This window comes from Sciurus carolinensis, chromosome 6 (assembly GCF_902686445.1).
Source record: "Sciurus carolinensis chromosome 6, mSciCar1.2, whole genome shotgun sequence".
In the NCBI taxonomy this organism is placed as follows: domain Eukaryota; kingdom Metazoa; phylum Chordata; class Mammalia; order Rodentia; family Sciuridae; genus Sciurus; species Sciurus carolinensis.
In genome coordinates this window covers 52366758-52385670 of record NC_062218.1, presented here as the reverse complement: position 1 = coordinate 52385670, position 18913 = coordinate 52366758, and the positions used below count along the sequence as shown (strand labels likewise).

At 36.5% G+C, this 18913-nt stretch overlaps 1 protein-coding gene across 2 annotated transcripts in view; it reads right to left on the bottom strand.

Moving 5' to 3' along the window:
- Positions 1-18913, bottom strand: part of Rnf180 (ring finger protein 180) — a 279148-nt gene that overhangs the window by 232938 nt on the left and 27297 nt on the right. For both annotated transcript variants that reach the window (XM_047554697.1, XM_047554698.1), the window contains exon 2: positions 7728-7862. In XM_047554697.1, coding sequence (XP_047410653.1) covers positions 7728-7862 — 135 coding nt within the window. The remainder of the gene's footprint in view (positions 1-7727; positions 7863-18913) is intronic.

Genomic DNA, 18913 nt, shown 5'->3' with positions numbered 1-18913 from the left:
CTTCCATCCCCCCAAAATATAAATAAATAAGATTTAAAAGGAGAGAAATCAGTTTCAGCAATTGATACAGATAAGAGAAGCATAAAAGGCTGAGTTGAATATATAGTATTCTGTTTCCTTTTCTGAAAATTGAGATACAGTGGGCGAAAAGAAAAAACAGGGTAAACACAGAGGCCTCAATTATAAATGAAACTTATAGAACTTCACCTATATTTACATATACACCTTCTTAGAAAAAAACTATGTATTATACTTGTGATATTTACTTCCAATATAATTTTTCAGGTAAAATGACACATGGCAACCATTATAAATACAGTTTATAAGTCTTAAGTCACTTAATTTTTAAAAAATCACACAAATGTGGTGTTGAGGATTGAATCCATTGCCTTGTACATACTAGGCAACTGCTACAACTGAGCTATACCCAATACCTAAACCAAGTTTTAATGGAAATATTTTTTAAAGGGAATATCATGCTCCAAATATTCTTTATTTTATTTAGTTGTTTCCATGTGGTGCTGAGGATTGAACCCAGTGCCTCACACAAGCTAGGCAAGCACTCTACCACTGAGCTACAACCCCAGTCCTTACTGAAAATGTTTTAAGATGAATGATGAAACTGGAAACAACCTAATTTGAGAAATTGAAAGTGTTTAAAGTAGTGGCAAAATTTAAATGAACTTTGGAATATGTCACGAGGAGTTAAAAAAAATTAATAGATTTTCACATCTCAAATTTATTATGTGGGGAAAAGAGGAGAAAGAAACTAATAGTCAATTCACAATGATGCTGCCCGGAAAATGCTGCCAAAATGTTTGTAAATGAAATAATTTGTTCAAGCAGCAGGGGGTGCTAATGTATAACTATATTACTTTTTCTTTAAGGGTAGGGAATATCTTCAGTTGCTGAGTAAAATCAGAATATTAGTTAATTTTAAAAATATAAATTTGATGCTTTGTTTTTTATCATTATGTGATCTTCAAGATTTTAAATGAGACAGGTTAAAAGGTTGAAACAATAATAACTTATGGCTTAAAAGCTCATGTGACACAAAGCAAGAAGGTTCAGAGGTGAAGTTTTCAGATTATGAGAACTGTAATTAAGTACATCAATCCACGATGGATTAACTGGATGGTAACTGTAGGTAGGGTGTGCCTGGGAGGAAGTAGGTCACCGGTGGCGTGACTTTGGGGTTTATGCTTTGTCTCTAGTGAGAAGAGCTCTCTCTGCTTCCTGATTGCTGTATCCTGAGCTGCCTTTTTCTACCATGCCCTTCTTCCATGATGTCCTGCCTCACCTCAGGCCCAGAGCTATGAAGTCAGCTGATCACGAACTGAACCTTTCAAACCATGAGCGAAAATAAACTTTCCTTCCTCCTTAAGTTGTTCCTTATAGGAATATAAGGTGTATTTGGTCACAGTGATGAAAAAGTTGATTAAAACAATAACATTTTAAAAGATATTTAACACTTGGAATTTCCAAGAAAACAATAATATTTCCTTAGCTAATTCATTAAAAGTGAGCCAACTATATTATTTAACTACTGCAGCTACATATACCACAGGGAAAATATTATATAACAAGAATGTCATTCAGTTTAGCAATTTTTTTTTTTGGTATTGAGGGATTAAACTCAGGGTGCTTTACTACTGAGCCACATCCTAGGCCTTTTTTAGACAGGGTCTCACTAAGTTGCCCAGACTAGCCTTAAATTTGCAATTTTTTTTTACCTCGGCCTTTCTGAGTTGCTGGGATTAAAAGCATGTATCACTGTGTCTGGTGGTGTTAATTAATTATTTTTAATTAAATCTTTAAAGTGTAAAGAAACTAAAATTCTATTGAACTACCTGATTTTTCTATTTGTTCTTCAAGAAGTTACTTCAAGGGTAAAAATTTTTTTAAATCAAAAGCTCAGAATGAATTTAGGAAAGAAAGAAACCAATCCTCACTTATGAGTAAATAAGTCAATCCCCAAAAAACAAAGACCAAATGTTTTCTCTGATAGGTGGATGCTGATACATAACAGGGGGTGGGGGGTGGGGGGGAGGTAAGTGAAGAATGGAGGAATGTTGGATTGTGTAGAGAGAAATGAGGGGAGGGGAGGGGAGGGGGAAGGAAAGATGGTGGAATGAGACAAACATCCTTACCCTATGTACATGTATGATTACACGAATAGTGTGACTCTATGTTAATATAATAATATTAAACTATATGTAAACTGAAAAGACAAGGACAGATAATTTCTCTTTTGCTCTCTCTGAATTTTCTGTGCCTATAATGGAACACATGGTGGTGGTGTAGTTTGCTCAGGCTGCCAAAATAAAATTCCATAGACTGAAGAACTTGAACAGTAGAAATTTATTTTTTTACTGTTCTAGAGGCTAACTCTGCAATCAGAGCACTGGCATATTCAGGTTCTTTGTATCTTATAGATAGCTACTTTCTCATTATGTCCTCACATGATCTCACTCTACTTCTTATAAGGCCACAGTATTATTGGATTATAGCCTTATCTTTATGACTCATTTAACCTTAATTACCTTCTAAAAACCCTATCTCCAAATACAACTGTACTGCTGCTTCAACATATGCATTTGTAGGGGCATACAAATCAGTCCACAGCATGTCATAAGACTAACTATGAAACTGATAAACACAGAATATTAAAAATGTAATAGTAATAAAATATTTTCTTTGAGGGGCTGGGGAGATAGTTCAGTCGGTAGAGTGCTTGCCCTTGTAAGCACGAGGCCCTGGGTTCGATCCAGCGCCCAAAAAAAAAAAAAAAAAATTTACTTTGAGATCATAGCCAATGAAGAAAAAAATACTACCAGAATAATAAAGTCAAAGAGAAAATGAGCAAATTACCTAAAAAACAGTAAAGGAGGTATATAATTTCATAATCAATTCAATATTCTTTGATTATATTCATGGCAACCAATGCAATAGCAATGGTTATTATAAGGATGAAGCACTTCATAGCCTGGTGAAGTAAATCATTTCAAGAGTCATAACCCAATAATTATAGTGCTTTACAGTAAGTGTTGGACTATTCCTCAGTTCTTAGTTTCCTCATCCCACTGGAATCTGGTTCTTGTCCCTACAATTCTTACAACTACAATAAGCTTTGATGAGTGATCTCTTTTTCTAAAACCAATGCCCACTTTTAACTCTCATTCATGGTCTTTTTGCATGGTTATACAGTTTGTATGCCACCTCTGCATTAACGTAGGGGGAACATTTCACAGACGAGCATCCTCTAGAGTCCACACTGAAGGCAGTGTATCATCTTCTAGATCTCCCAATAACATTCAACACTAATAACCAATCCTTGTTTCTGGAAGATGTTCATCCCTTGACTTCCATGAAACTTCATTCTGTCTTTTGTTCACTGCTCTATTCCTTCTTTGTGATGTTCTATTTTTCTGTCTATCCTAGAAATGTTCCTAGGCCTTCTCTCTCAGTCCATTTACATACTGGCTTGGTGATCTCATCTACTTTCACAGCTTCCCTCACGACTTACATGCTAAAGACTCCCAAATCTACTCTTATTTCATATTTCTAACATATTTGAATGTTTTACAGGCCACGTTAACTTGACAAGTCTGAACTATAACAAAACTAAAACTGAGGGCACCATCACTGATGGAACAAATGGAGATAATTTCTATCATTTTATTTTTAAATTTTTTAGGAATTTTGCTGTGATTTTGCTTTTGCTTTTGCTTCTGGCTCACACTTCGTATAACTCAGGCCTAAAGACAGAGTAGAAGTCCCCTTTTATCTCTATGGACATTGTAACATTGTAGATTACCCAAAATTCCATTCTAAATCCCCTGTCTCATGCCTTACTGCATGCTAGGGGTTGGAAAGTTAAAGCTCAAATGTCCCAGATACCTTTATAGCTCAATTTCCACATATGACCTGATAAAGCTCAACATGCACATGGCCTATGATGCCACAACTCCACTTCTAGTAATATAGTCCTGCCATGTGTGCCATGGTATGTACTAGAAAGCTCAGAGTAGCACTGGTTTTAAGCACAAAACAACTAGATGTAACTCAAATGTCTACCAATAGTAGAATGAATTATAAAGTAACCTATATAATATCCTGGAATACTATACAAATGTGAAAATAAACTAAAGTCACACTTCAACATGGTGATACTGAGTTAATAGTAAGTTCCAGAAGAACATCTACCCACAGTGTGATTTCATTTATAGAAAATTCAGAAATAAAACCCTTATTTTATGTATTTAATTGTATAGGTTAGTAGATAATAAATGTAAATATTTAGGTCACTAATTCAGTATCTTTTCAGTATAACTTCTGGCAAACTTACTTTTAGATTGCAAAAATTCATTCTATAATTTCCTATAATTAGAATACATCTTTTTATGTTTATCTTTCATATTTTTATAATATATATGCTTATAAAATGTAAAACACATTTTTATAATTTAAAGAAGGACTTAAGGGAAAGCAAACACCAACATACCCACTACCCTGATTAAGAAATACAACACAGGGACTCTAGATGTAGCCTGGCATGCATTAAGGTACTCGGTTCAACTGCCAGCACCACAAAAAAAAATTAGGAAAAGAAAATCAACATTATTTTAGAAGGCCACCTTAGTCCTTCTCTGATTATATACTATTGCTTCTCCAGACTCAACCACGACAATGAATTACTACTTTGACTTTGTTTTTATATACATTTTATTCTATATATATATATATCACTATATATTTTTATTTATAAGTTCAGATTATAATTTGTATAAATACTTTCATAAGATAGTTTAAATAGTTTACATACATTTTATAATATAAAATTGTATGTACAAATCTATAAAGACATCAAAACCGTGGTTGTCTAGGGACAAGAACAGAACAAATGGGTACTAAGGAAATTTTTTAGGGTAATGAAAATGTTTCTAAAATGTATTGTTGTGATAGTTGCACAAGTAAAAATCATTGAATTATATTTCTACAATGGATAGATTTTATCAAATTAAATTTTACAAATTAAATTTTTAATCTTATGAATTAAATTTTAAAAGCTATAAAACATATGCACATGAATTTGCCTATGTGTGTATGTAAGTGTGTATGTGTGTGTTCACATATTTCATCTTTTGGGATGTATTCTGTAACTAGTTCAAGCAAAGTTTGTTTGCATTCCTGCTATAGTACTCAACAAATTAGGTTATACTAGGTTGGCCTATTTTCTGCTAAAGTGAAAAGCTCCTACAGGACTGGAGTATGTTTTTTATTCTGTATTACCCTCTTTTACTACCCATCCTAAAGCAGTGCTTGAACTGCTATTGCTCATTAAATACTTGTTTAATGAATGAATAAGAATTCTTCAAGTAAATAGGACCAGCCACTCTATGGAGAGGATATGAAATTCCATGATATACTTATGGAAGGCCAAAGGCAACAAAAATTGTGTTGAGGTTAAGGGGACTGGACCTTAAGCCTCAATGCCCAGTCCCATTGCAGACGCATTACCTAGTAGCAGTGTGATCTGGGCAAATTATCTAGCTTTCTGTGCCTCAGTTTCCTTATCTGTCATGTAGAAATGATAGATTATCTTCCTCTAAGAGCTACTACAGGGAATAAATTATATATAAGTACAGCATATAAAACAGTGCCTAACCAATGAGCACATTAGAAGTACCTCATTAGTAATCAGGGAAATGCAAATTAAAACTATAGTTGTATGCCACTATTCCTCTTATCAGAATGGCTAAACTTATAAAGACTGAAAATACCAAGTGTTGACAAGGATATAAAGCAACTGGAATTCTCATACACTGCTATTGGAATGAGTGTTCACTCTGGAAAGCTATTATCAATTTCTAAAACAAATAATACATCTACACTGTGATGTATTCATATACGTATCAAAAAGAAATAACAAAATATAACCACAGAAAGACATCTGTGAGAATTTTAGAGCCTAAAACTGGAATAAGTCCATATAATCTAAAACTGGAATGAGCACAAATGGCCATTGGCAGAAAAAATGTTAATTGTGATATATTCATAAATGGTAGACTACTCAGCAAATTACTGATACACTGGACACATAAATGAATCTCTGGAACATTATGTTGAAAATAAGTCAGACACAAAGAACGCATACTATATTATTCTATTTGAATGAAGGGCAAGAATAGGCAAAACAAGTCTACGGTGTTAGATATAAGCATAATAGCTATCTTGTAAGAGGGAGTATTGCCTGGAAAAGGGCAAGACAAATTTATGGGGTTATGGAAATGCTTATATCTTGATCTGATTCATATCAGACTGATAAAATTCAGCAAGTTGTGTACAATTTTTTGCTCTATGTAAATTATAACCAATAAAAATAATCCCAGCATGTGTTATGGTTTGGATATGAAGTAGCCCCCACAGCTTCATGTCTTTTTCTTTTTTAATATTTTTTTAGTTGTCAATGGACATTTATTTATTTATTTTTATGTGGTGCTGAAAATCGAACACAGTGCCCCACACATGCTAGGCAAGCGCTCTACCACTGAGTCACAACCCCAACCCAGCTTCATGTCTTGAAGGCTTCATCCCCAATACAGCAATGTTCAGAGGCAGTGCTATTTGGAAATGATTGGATTGTAAGAGTGCTAACATAATCAGTGGATCAACCTATTAATAAGTTAATTGCTAAATGGGTTATTAGGAAGTGGAGCCAAGTTGGTGGAAGTACTCCCTGAGGGTATGCCTTTGAAGAATATATCTTGTCCCTGGCCTTTCCTCTCTCTCCCTCTTTGTTTCCCAACTACCATGAGGTGAGCAGCTTTTTTCCACGATATTCTTCCACCATGATGTTATGCCTTGCTTCAGGCCCTAAGCAATGGAGATAGGTAACCAAGGTCTAAAACCTCTAAAATCATGAGCCCAAATAAATCTTTCCTCTTTTAAGATGATTTTCTTAGGTATTTTGTCACAGCACCAAAGAGATAAGTTAACATAGGATGAAAATTTGGGGGTTTTTAGTCCAATGAAAAAATGTTCTGTTTTTAAAAAGCATGTGGCATACAGTAACTATGTGGTCAGTTATCTATTCTTCTCAGAGTTCAGGTTGGTTAATCTGTTAAAGTAGAGAAGAAATAATCATGTTCAAGTATGGCTAAGACAAAAAAACAAAACAAACAATAAGAAGACAAAAAAATTGAGTGTGTGTCTCCTTAAAGCAGGCAAGAAAATATGATAGGTGATAACAGTCATGCTCTTTTGAATTTAGAATTCCCCATAAACTCCACAAATTACTTCCTAGTTTGCACCTATTTAGTATTGCCTCTATTACTCTAAGAGAAGGTCAAGGAATTTCAAGGGCATGTAACATTAGTAGCTAATGCTAAAACTATTTGTAACTATGGAATATAAAGGATGTCTTTTGCCTTTTTAAAAATATTTTTATTAGTTATAGGTGGACACAATACCTTTATTTTATTTTATTTTTTTTTAATGTGGTGCTGAGAATTGAACCCTGTCCCTTACACATGCTAGGCAAACACTATACCACTGAGCCACAACCTAGCCCGCCTTTGAATAAGACTCTGGAATGCTTTCACTGGGCCAGAAAAAAACAGGTAAAAGTTAAGTCAAGTATGGAGAGGTAAGAATATGTTTCATGCTATGCTCACAACATTCCTATACTAGAAAAATGTTCAAAGACCAAAGTCAGCAATACTCACCTTAATCTCTTGATTTTCAAGATAATTCATGAAGCAACCAGAATTTGCTATACATTTTCTACATTTCCAACAACGAAGAATACTTATTTCTTCTTGATTATGATTTTTAGTTATCAATTCGTCACTTTTTTTCATCTGTAGGAACATTAAAACAGTTTTAGAATGTTAAACTGTGTCACATCAACTTGATCTTTGAATAATACAGCAATGGTTACAAGTACAATACAAGTACAAGTACAATAAAAACAACTATCACTTATTGAAGGGCTGTAGAGTCCCCCAGTTTCTTTCACTTTCTGTGTCCTGAACAAAAACTCACTGAGCACCTTGATTGTTTTGTAACAGGTTTTTCCCAGTAGGCTTGAACCTAAGCAAGGGCTCTGAATACTTCCAAGCACTGATAAAGGTGTTGAAACATACTGAAAGAAACTGGCTCTGAGTAAAAATTCCTTAAACCCTAAAATAAACTCCATACTTTGACCCCTTGTTGTGGACATACCTAGGTAAACTATCCCTTTTCTGCCATTGTCCATTGTGAGGACAAGCTACAGTAGTTAATAAGTTCTCTTAAAAATATCTTAGACCTATCACCCTGGAGTTCAGTGTTTTTCTTTAGAATCTCAACTGGCCCTATCTCTGGATACTCATCCCTTGGAGAACTTCTCTGCCACCACATTTTTTTGTTTTGTTTTATTTTGTTTTGGTGCTGTGGATTGAACCAGGGATACTTTACCACAGAGGTATATACCCAGCGCTTTTTATTTTTTATTTTGAGACAGTGTCTAAGTTGCTGGGACTGGCCTCAAACTTGCCTCAACCTCTCAAGTCACTGGGATCACCACACCTGGTTCTGCAACCACTTTGGGGGCAACTCCAGCACCAGGTTTGGTAAGATGAAAGAGATACCTACCAGTTACCAGGTCTTAGGCTAGGAATACTCTATAAACTATGTCTGAGATTACAAATGCCATTTAATTATAATGATGATGACAGATATTCGTCATGCATGTTGCTTTCCATTCACCTCTCACTTAAAGTAGTGAAAAGCAACTGTTGAAGAGTCCCTTCAATATGTTGCTTTAGTTGTTTTAAGAGTCATGACAAAGAACTATAAATATTCTAATAAACAAGGTGTTTTGAATAGCTACATCATTGAATTCAAATATAAAAATATTTAGTTAATTCTGTGAAAACTGGAAGTACTAAATTTAAACTGATGGTAAAAAATCCTTTATCCTTAATAACTTCTCCTTTATATTGTACTCAGTGGAAGAGTTTAATACATCTGGTGATGTATAAAGTCAAACAATAAGATTCAGAATATCTCCACCATTTTTGATCTAGTTTTATACCTGAAATCTTATATCAGTACTTTCATTTAGACCAACTGAGTTAATAGTTGCACACTACTATATAAGAATTTCAAAATAGGTGTAGTATATTTAATAACTTACCTGGTAATTATTCAAGGCAATAGGTAGGTAGCATTGTTAATTTATGAGGCTACCCATCAGGGTCCAACTATTTCGCTGGTCAAATTTCCTCATTTGTTTACCCTTTCATTTTTCTTCATACATTTACTGAAAGCTGACTATATGCTGGACAATGAGTCAAACTCAGGAAAAATAAAGATGATTAAACCTTGTGCCTTAGAGGTGTTCACTATACTATGTATAAGTACCCTAGAACACCAGAATCTCTTCAGAAACTTTAAAAACTAGTGATATCTAGATCCTACTCCTAGAAATTTTGATTTATTTTGAGATAGGAAAGTGGGTAGAAATAAGCACTTTAAAAACAAACAACAAAAACCTCCATAAGTAAATCTATAGTGTGGTTAGGACAAAGATGGAAGTGATATACATAGTTAATTAAAATACAATAGCTACCAGGACTGTGAAGGAACATAACCCATAACCAAGTTTAAAGAATTTAAGAATCTCTGGCTGGGAGGGCACAACAAGTCCCTCTTGTAGTCAATTTAGCTTTGATCTTCCAGCAGCTAAGCTGCAGTTCTTTCTTCATTGACCCAACTTCAGAACCCATATTAGCCCAGTTGACCTCTCTATTTAAATTACAATCTCAATGTTTATCAAAAATTTTAACCTGCAAATATCCTGCCCTCTTCTCCTGCCATCGTTAAAGCACCTTTTCCCTTTACTTAACTTCTTAAGCATTCCTCCTTTATTTTTCTTTTATCCTTCTTAGCCTCTTTTATCCTCAGTTCCCTTTTAACCAGTGGTTCTCAGCCAGAAAGGAGACTGAAAGGAGTGATCTATCATGTCAGAATTCACTATGAAAAACTTCATATCTGCCTAGCTCCCCCAACATCAAGATACCTGGCCCCTGAGATTCTTCCATGCTCTCTTATGTACAACTATGTATAAGGAAAAAGAGGAAAAAAAAAAACCTATACGTGATTCCATTATATCTTTACTGAAAACTATACTCTGTCTGACACCTCTTCCATATCAATGTTTTTTTTTGGGGGGGCGGGGGGCGGTGATACCAGGGATTGAAACCAGGAGTACTTAACCACTGCGCCACATCCACAGTCCTTTTTATATTTTATTTAGAGACAGGGTCTTGCTGAGTTGCTTAGAGACTCGCTGAGTTGCTTAGAGACTCGCTAAGTTGCTGAGGCTGGCTTTGAACTCCTCCTGCCTCAGCCTCCTGAGCTGCTGGGATTACAGGCAGACCCAGCCATGTCAATGATTTTTAAATCTATATTTTTTGATTGCGTATACAACCAGACCCAGCCATGTCAATGATTTTTAAATCTGTATTTCTAGTTTTGATATTGTTCCAAAGATATAGATCAATATGGTCCACTACCAAATGCCAAATGCACATCTCTGCATGAATCTCTTTCAGGGTTTTTGAACTGGCTAGTCATCCAGTACAGATTTATACAAATCTATAGGTGACCACTAGCCAGATGTAGATACTGAATGCCTGAAATATAGTTAATCTTAAATAAGAATGTATAGTAAGCATAAAACATACACTGGATTCTGAAGAAAAAGAATGCAAAATAGCACAATAATTTTTATATTAAATACATTTTGAAATGATAACATTTCATATACTAGCAAAATAAATTATAAAATTAATTTCACCTGCTTCTTTTTGCTTTTTTAATGTGGCTTTACAGATATGGGTTGCATTATATACCAAGTAGGCAGCTCTATTTAAGACCTACTTGTCCCAGGTCCTTGTATTATGAGTTCCTTTCTCTTCACTGAGATCTCAGGTCAATGTCACTACCTCAAAGATAAGAGTACAAGAAGCTCCTGGTGAGTTTATTTAAATGCAAGTGACTGGGACACAATCCAAGAGATTCTAATTCAATGTTTCTAAGGTAAGACTCAGAAATATGCATATATAACAAGCACACTAGGTGATTCTGTTAAAGGTGATCTAATGACTACATGCTGAATACAATCTAAGCTCCTTACTATGCCAAAAAAGCAGCAGGAGGGATCCTTGTGATACAACTGTTCCATATCTGATTGTGACAAAGGTAACATTTATCAATACATTACAGAGAATGAAATACACATGCAAGTAAATGCATGTAACTGGGGCAATTCAAATAAAGAAAAAAATTAAAGGTATACAGGAACTGTCTATAAATCTATAGTTTACAATTAATACTTGAATCTAAAATTATCTTAAAATGTTTAAAAAGCTATAAATATATTACAAATTCAAAATTATAAAGTCATAAAAATTTTACCAATTAATTCTCCTAACATGTGTATATAATCTTCTTACTTTTTTCCTTTTGTTTATCATGGAATGATTTTATTTCATCGTCAAATTTGAAGGTAAGTTTTGCTGGGTATAAGATTCTTGGTTGGCATCCATTTTCTTTCAGAGCTTGCAAAATGTTGTTCCAAGCCCTTCTAGCTTTTAGGGTCTGGATTGAAAAATCTGCTGATATCCATACTGGTTTCCCCCTGAATGTAATTTGGTTCTTTTCTCTCACAGCCTTTAAAATTCTGTCTTTACTTTGTATGTTAGGTATTTTCATTATAATGTGCCTTGGTGTGGGTCTGTTGTAATTTTGTATATTGGAGTCCTATAAGCCTCTTGAACTTGATTTTCCATTTCATTCTTCAGATTTGGGAAATTTTCTGATATTATTTCATTGAATCGATTGTTCATTCCTTTGGTTTGTTTCTCTAAGCCTTCCTCAATCCCAATAATTCTCAAATTTGGTCTTTTCATGGTATCCCATAGTTCTTGGAGATTCTGTTCATGATTTCTTACCATCTTCTCTGTTTGTTCAACTTTGTTTTCAAGGTTAAATATTTTGTCTTCAATATCTGAGGTTCTGTCTTCCAGGTGTTCTATCCTATTGGTTATGCTTTCTATGGAGTTCTTAATTTGGTTTATTGTTTCCTTCATTTCAAGGATTTCTGTTTGGTTTTTTTTCAATATCTCTAACTCTTTATTGAAATGATCTTTTGCTTCCTGTATTTGTTCTGTTAACTGTCGATTGGTGCGATCATTCAATGCCTGCATTTGCTCTTTCATCTCATCGTTTGCTTCCCTGATCATTTTAATTATGTACATTCTGAACTCCCTTTCTGTCATTTCTTCTGCCATGCTGTCGTTGGATTTTATTGATGTAACATCTAGATTTGTTTGGGGCATTTTCTTCCCTTGTTTTCTCATACTGTTCAGGAATCAGTGGGTCATTAAGATATTGCAGATTTCCTCTATCAACTTATAATGTCCCTGAAGATTGCTAGTATATCCCCTCTTATCCTTCAGTAGCCTGAAGTCTTGGAGGAAGTTGATAATGCAGAGCTCCACAAAGAAGCTGCCTCTCTAGGGGTGGTGACCCTCAGGTGGGATATATTCCCTGCTAGTGGGCAGAGGTGCCTCCACTTGTTGACCAATGGTCATCCAATGGGGAACTAGGCTGCGGGCTGAGGCAAGGCCTGTTTGTGCCTGTGTCTCTGGTTTTACCGTCCCTGTGGGAAAACCTCACCCGGCAGGGAAGACTCACCTGGTGGGAGGTCTCGCTGGTCAGTTCCCCTCCTAGAGGTTCCCCTCAATCTACAACTACCACCTGGGCTGGGCTGCCTTCCTCTGCAACGTTCCCAGGGGCCGGACCTACCTCCTGGGCCTGGGAGCCTCACCCTTCATAGGCGAGTCTCCTTAGGCTGCCTCTCCTCAGAGAATCTACCCGCAGTCCTGGAAACTTCGCTCTGCCCCTAGGCGTGTCTCTGTGTGGCTCTTCCAGCAAGAAGCCAGTCCTGGGACCCTGCTCTGCACCTAATCGCCTGGCTATGCGGCCCTTCCTCTGAGTCGCCACTTGGAGCCCCGTACAATAGCTCCGAGACCCAGAGACCCGCCACACACCTCTTCCTCCGGACAGCCGCCCAGTGTTCCGACGCAGTCACTAGGAGTCCAAGCAACTCACTTCGCGTCTCCTCCTCCCGCCAACCGCCCGTAGCCCTAGGCAGTCACTCCGAGTCCAAGTGACCCGCCCTTTTCCTCCTCCTCCTCGGGGTAGCCCCCCAGGTGTTCAGGAGCGGTCGCTTGGAGACCAAGTGACCCACCACGCTCCTCCTCCAGGCAGGCCACCAGTGTTCAGGAGCGGTCGCTTTGAGTCCAATCAACTCACCACTCGCCTCCTCCTCTGGCAACCTCCTGTGGCTCTGATGCAGTCACTACTAGACCAAGCGACCCGCCGCGCTCCTCCTCTTCCTCCGGGCAACCCCCTGGTGTTCAGAAGCGGTCGTTCTGAGTCCAAACAGCTTGCCATGCAGCTCCTCCTCAGGCAGCCGCCTAGAGCCCCAGTGGTCACTCCAAGTCCAAGCGTTGTGCTGAGCCACCTCCTCTATGATGATCCCAGTTGTCCGTGTTTACCGCTCCAGCAGGGGGAGGGGTGTCTCGCCGGGCAACTCTACTTCACAAAGTTCCCTGCGTTCCGGGGCTACCACCCCATCCGGGACGCCTCCCCAATGGGAGAGGCTCACCCGGCGGCTTTGAGTTGGTCCCAAGTCTCTCACTATCTCCTCTTTTGAATCCTGCATCCTGGAGCAACATGAAATGCAGCTGCCCTCTAGTCCGCCATCTTGAAAACCCCACTTTTTTCCTGCTTTTGTGATTGCATGATTTTTTATTACCTCTTCATATAATAACATTATAATATTTTCTAAAGAGAATAAAGATAATTTGGCATTTAGCATTTCTTCTTTGGAAAACAAAAATTTTAAAAACCCCACTGCAGCCTTTAACGTCTGATTCTTGAGACTTGGTGCACCTCCAAGAATATTTAACATGTAAATCTTTGCATAATTCCCAAAAAATAACCTTTTCTGCTTTTTTTATCTTCAAGTTTGTTGGTCTCTCTTCTTATCATTTTCCTTTCCCCTGAATTTCTGTTAATCAACAGTTCTCATCCTTTAAGACTGAGGTCAAACTGTTCTTTTGCAATTGCTTCCCAGGAAAATCCAATTTACTCTTTCCTCTGTTCCCAGAACACTTTGCACACACGTCAATAGTAGCACTAGTCACGCTGTATCATATTTCCCTCTGTATGCCTGTCTTATCAATTCAGTTGTGAGTTCCTAAAAAGTGACATGACCTGTTCATTCAATATTCTATCAAACATGATACCTGGAACCAAAAAAGACCCACTACAAATGTTTACTGCAGTCAAATGAACAAGATATGGTAATATTAATTGTTAATTACTAGGCATTAACTTTCCAATACCAAATGGCCAATTACTGAGATGAAACAAACAGGAAACCTTTGGCAGAAGACAAGAGAAGACTACTGAAAAAGGCATAGAGCTGTCTTTATATATATTTAAGCAAGAAAGAAGAATTGGATGCTATCCAATAGTGATCTACTTCTATGAGGACTGAAATAGCTCTGTCAGAGAATTTATGCTGAAAGAAGAAGTCAAGCACGGTAATCCAACCTATTAACAAAATGGCAGTCTTTGAACAGCATGTTTGTGGACTGCAAACTCAAATCCATCCCCTACTCAGCACCTTAGACAATAGTATTAGTCTAAGGAAGAGAGGGAACTACATAAGATATACAGGATTTAACAAAGTTTAGATAGCATATGCCACATGGTTTCAATGATATGATGAGTTTAATCAGGAACAAAAGAACTATTGAAGAAAATAGAGAAGTAGCAAAAACAAGGTAATCTTGGAAAACAATACAATATAAAAATGAACTTATTACTGAACACATTTGAGATGCCACACAATGCTCAGACATACTTGAACCTATTTGCAGGACCTCTGGCTTTTTAGTCAACAGATGAGGATAACAAACAGTGAGACTGATATTAATGTTCATACAACTGCAACAGAACATACAGAATGAAAAGGCCTAAGAAATTCAGGCACCCTAGTGTACAATCCTCCCAGATCTTTTGACTCATCTCTTATTGCAGTACTGATCATCAAGTTGGATACAAGTTATTTTTCTAAGATAGCCCCCACCTCAATCCTTGGAGGTGAGCTCTTCCTACCTATGTCATAGTCTTTATCATGAAAAACCTGACCTTCTTTATCACATGTTCTATACTTTAACCAAGTGATCTGCAAATAACCATTTAATTTTCTTAATCTTGCTTGCATATATATTTCCTCATACTGTACTTCCCTACCTACCAATCCTGATGTTCCTGTTACTTTCTGGCATTTCATTTCCTGTATGCACTGGGATATATCTCTCAAACACTGAAACATGCCATTAGTATAATACTGAAGAAAAATGAGATTTAAGATGGCAGATTAGAGGAAGGATGCATTTCCAGTTGCTCCATGACTCAGGATTCAATCACTGCAAATACTGCTTCTCAGTAAGGTGCTGGAAATCTACTGGGATACGGTAAGTTCACTGGGTAGAGACCACTGCTGAGTCTCTACTTGACTTGCTCCAGACCTTGCTCCAGACACAAATTAACCAAACTTAAACTTCAGCAATAATTAATACAAACAATAGAAAAGACAAACCCCAGAATAATGACCAGGTCTCAAGAAGGAATGGTTAAGAGGGGTCTTTAAGGTCCCACTAATGGGCATCCACTCCTACAGCAAAAACATAATTAATACAAAAGCTATGAATACCACAACTAGGAGGGGTCTTAATCTAGATCAACCTCATACCACTTGAGCATTACAGAGCTGTTAAGAAGAGCAATGGAAGGTGAACCCCACACAACCTACTATATTCAATATAACTGCCAGATCTACTAGATGAACCCCACTCTTTTGAGACCTACAAGAAAAGCAGAATTCCTCAAGCTCTGACACAACATACACTGTATCAAAATACAGTTATCATCACCAAAGAATTAGCAAGAGAACTATACTATAAACCCAACTTGGAAATATATTGAAAAATTCACAAAAACCTGATAGCCCTGAACACTCTGGCAAGAGAATATTGTGCCCTAGAAAGTCTCACACTTAAAAGAGTGGAAGAGAAATCCAATCCAAGAGATGTACACATTAGGCAAAGTAGCAGGTTACAAAATCAACACATGAAAATCAATAGCTTTCCAATACACCAATTATGAATCTGTTGAGAAAGAAATTAGGAGACAATCCCATTCACAATAGCCTCATAAAATACCTAGGAATAAATCTAACCAAGGTAATGAAGGATGTATACAATAAAAACTACAGAACACTGCAGAAAATTTATGAAGATAAAAAAGGATGGAAAAACCTTCCATGTTCATGGATAGGCAGAATTAATAGTCAAAACGGTCATATTACTAAAAGTAATATATGCATTCAATACAATCCCCTTCAAAATACCAATGACATTCTTCACAGAAGTAGAAAAAACAATCCCAAATTTCATCTGGAAGAATAAAAAACCCAGAACAGCCAAAAAAGCAATACTAGAGTCATAATACCTGACTTCAAATTATACTACAAAAAGAGCATGGTGCTGGAATAAAATCAGATACATGGCCATTGAAACAGAAAAGACACAGAGACAAAAACACACAGATAAAATCATATGAACCTTGACAAAGATGCCAAAAAAATACACTGACAAAATGATAATCTTTTTAACAAATGGTACTGGGAAAAACAGGTTATCCATATGTAGAAGAAAGAGATTAGATTCTTGACTCTTGCCCTGAACAAAAGTCAACTTAAAATGGATCAAAGACCTAGAAATTAGATCATGCAAATCCTGGAAGAAAATGTAGGGTTAACACAGGTGCAGGTAATGACTTTCTCAATAGGACCCCTAAAGTTCAGGAAATACCAAGAAGGAATAACTAGAATGGCAGCAAATTTAAAGACTTCTGCAAAACCTAGGAAACAATTAAGAATATGAAGCAAGAGTGTACCAAATGGAAAAAAAATCTTTGCTAGCCACTCTTCTGACCGAGGATTAAGATTCAGAATATACAAAGAACTCAAAAAACACACATTAAAAAAAAGTTAAATACCCCAATTAATAAGTGGGCAAATGAACTAAAGATACTTCTCAAAAAAAAAAAAAAAATACAAATGGCCAACAAATAGATGAAAAAATGTTGAACATCCTTAGCAATTAGAGAAAGCAAACTCAAAACTACACTGGATTTCATCTCACTAATTAGAATGGCACCCATTGAGAATACAAACAATAATAAATGCTGGAGAGGAAAAGGAACACTTTTATACTGTTGGTGGGATTGTTAATTAGTATAACCACTATGGAAATCAGTATGTAGTATCCTCATAAGACTAGGGATGGAATCACCATATGGCCCAACTATGTCATTCCTTGGCACTTATCCTAAAGAATTAAAACCAGCATACTATATAACAATACATGCATGCCCATGTATATAGCAGAACAATTCACAACAGTCAAACTATGGAAGCAGTTTAGGAATGTCAATGGATGAATGGATAAAGAAAATGTGGTGTATATACAAATGACTCCAAGCAATAAAAAAGAATGAAATTTTGTTATTTGCAGGAAAATGGATAGAACTTGAGAACATTTTGTTAAGTGAAATAAGTCAAACTCTCAAAGTCTGGAGTCACATGCTTTCTCTCATATGTGGAAGCTAGAGAGGAAAAAGGAAAAGGAATATAGGGTCAGTGAATCTCATGATACCCTCGGAATAAAGAAAAGAGACCAGGGGAAAGAAAGGAAGAGAAAGAAGAAAATACTGGAAAATTATATTGGCCAGATTATATTGTTAAATTGTGTACATTTATGAATATGTAACAACAAAACTTCCCATTATATACACTTACAATGCACCAATAAAAAATATGGGGAAGATTAGAAAAAAAATCACATTTGTAAATATTACCACCAACCTGAGAAAAGTTCTTTAATTATTGGACAATAGCCAAGGTCAAAGTGGTAAATACAAGATTCCCAAAACATTAATTTTCTTCTTTTTTAATTTATTTGTATTGTAAACAAATGGGATACATCTTGTTTCTCTGTACATGAAGTAGAAACATACCATCTGTGTAATCATACATTTACATAGAGTAATGGTGTTTGATTCATTCTGTTGTTTTTTCCTTCCTCCCACCCCTCACACCCCTATTTTCCCTCTATACAGTCCCTCTTTCCTCCATTCTTGCATTCTTGTCCCCCTCCCACCCCCCATTATGTGTCATCATCCGCTTATCAGCGAGATCATCCACCCTTTGGTTTTTTGAGATTGGCTTGTCTCACTTAACATGATATTCTCCAATTTCACCCATTTGCCTGCAAATGCCATAATCTTATTATTCTTCATGGCTGAGTAATATTCCATTGTATATATATACCACAGTTTCTTTATCCAGTCATCAATTGAAGGGCATCTAAGCTGGTTCCACAATCTCGCTATTGTGAATTGAGCAGCTATGAACATTGATGTGGCTGCATCACTGTAGTATGCTGATTTTAAGTCCTTTGGGTACAGGCCAAGGAGTGGGATAGCTGGGTCAAATGGTGGTTCCATTCCAAGTTTTCTAAGGAATCTCCACAGTGCTTTCCAGAGTGGCTGCACTAATTTGCAACCCCACCAGCAAAGAATGAGTGTACCTTTTTCCCCACATCCTCGCCAACAACTATTGTTGCTAGTATTCTTGATAATCACCATTCTAATTGGGGTGAGATGGAACCTGAGGGTAGTTTTGATTTGCATTTCTCTTATTACTAGAGAAGTTGAACAT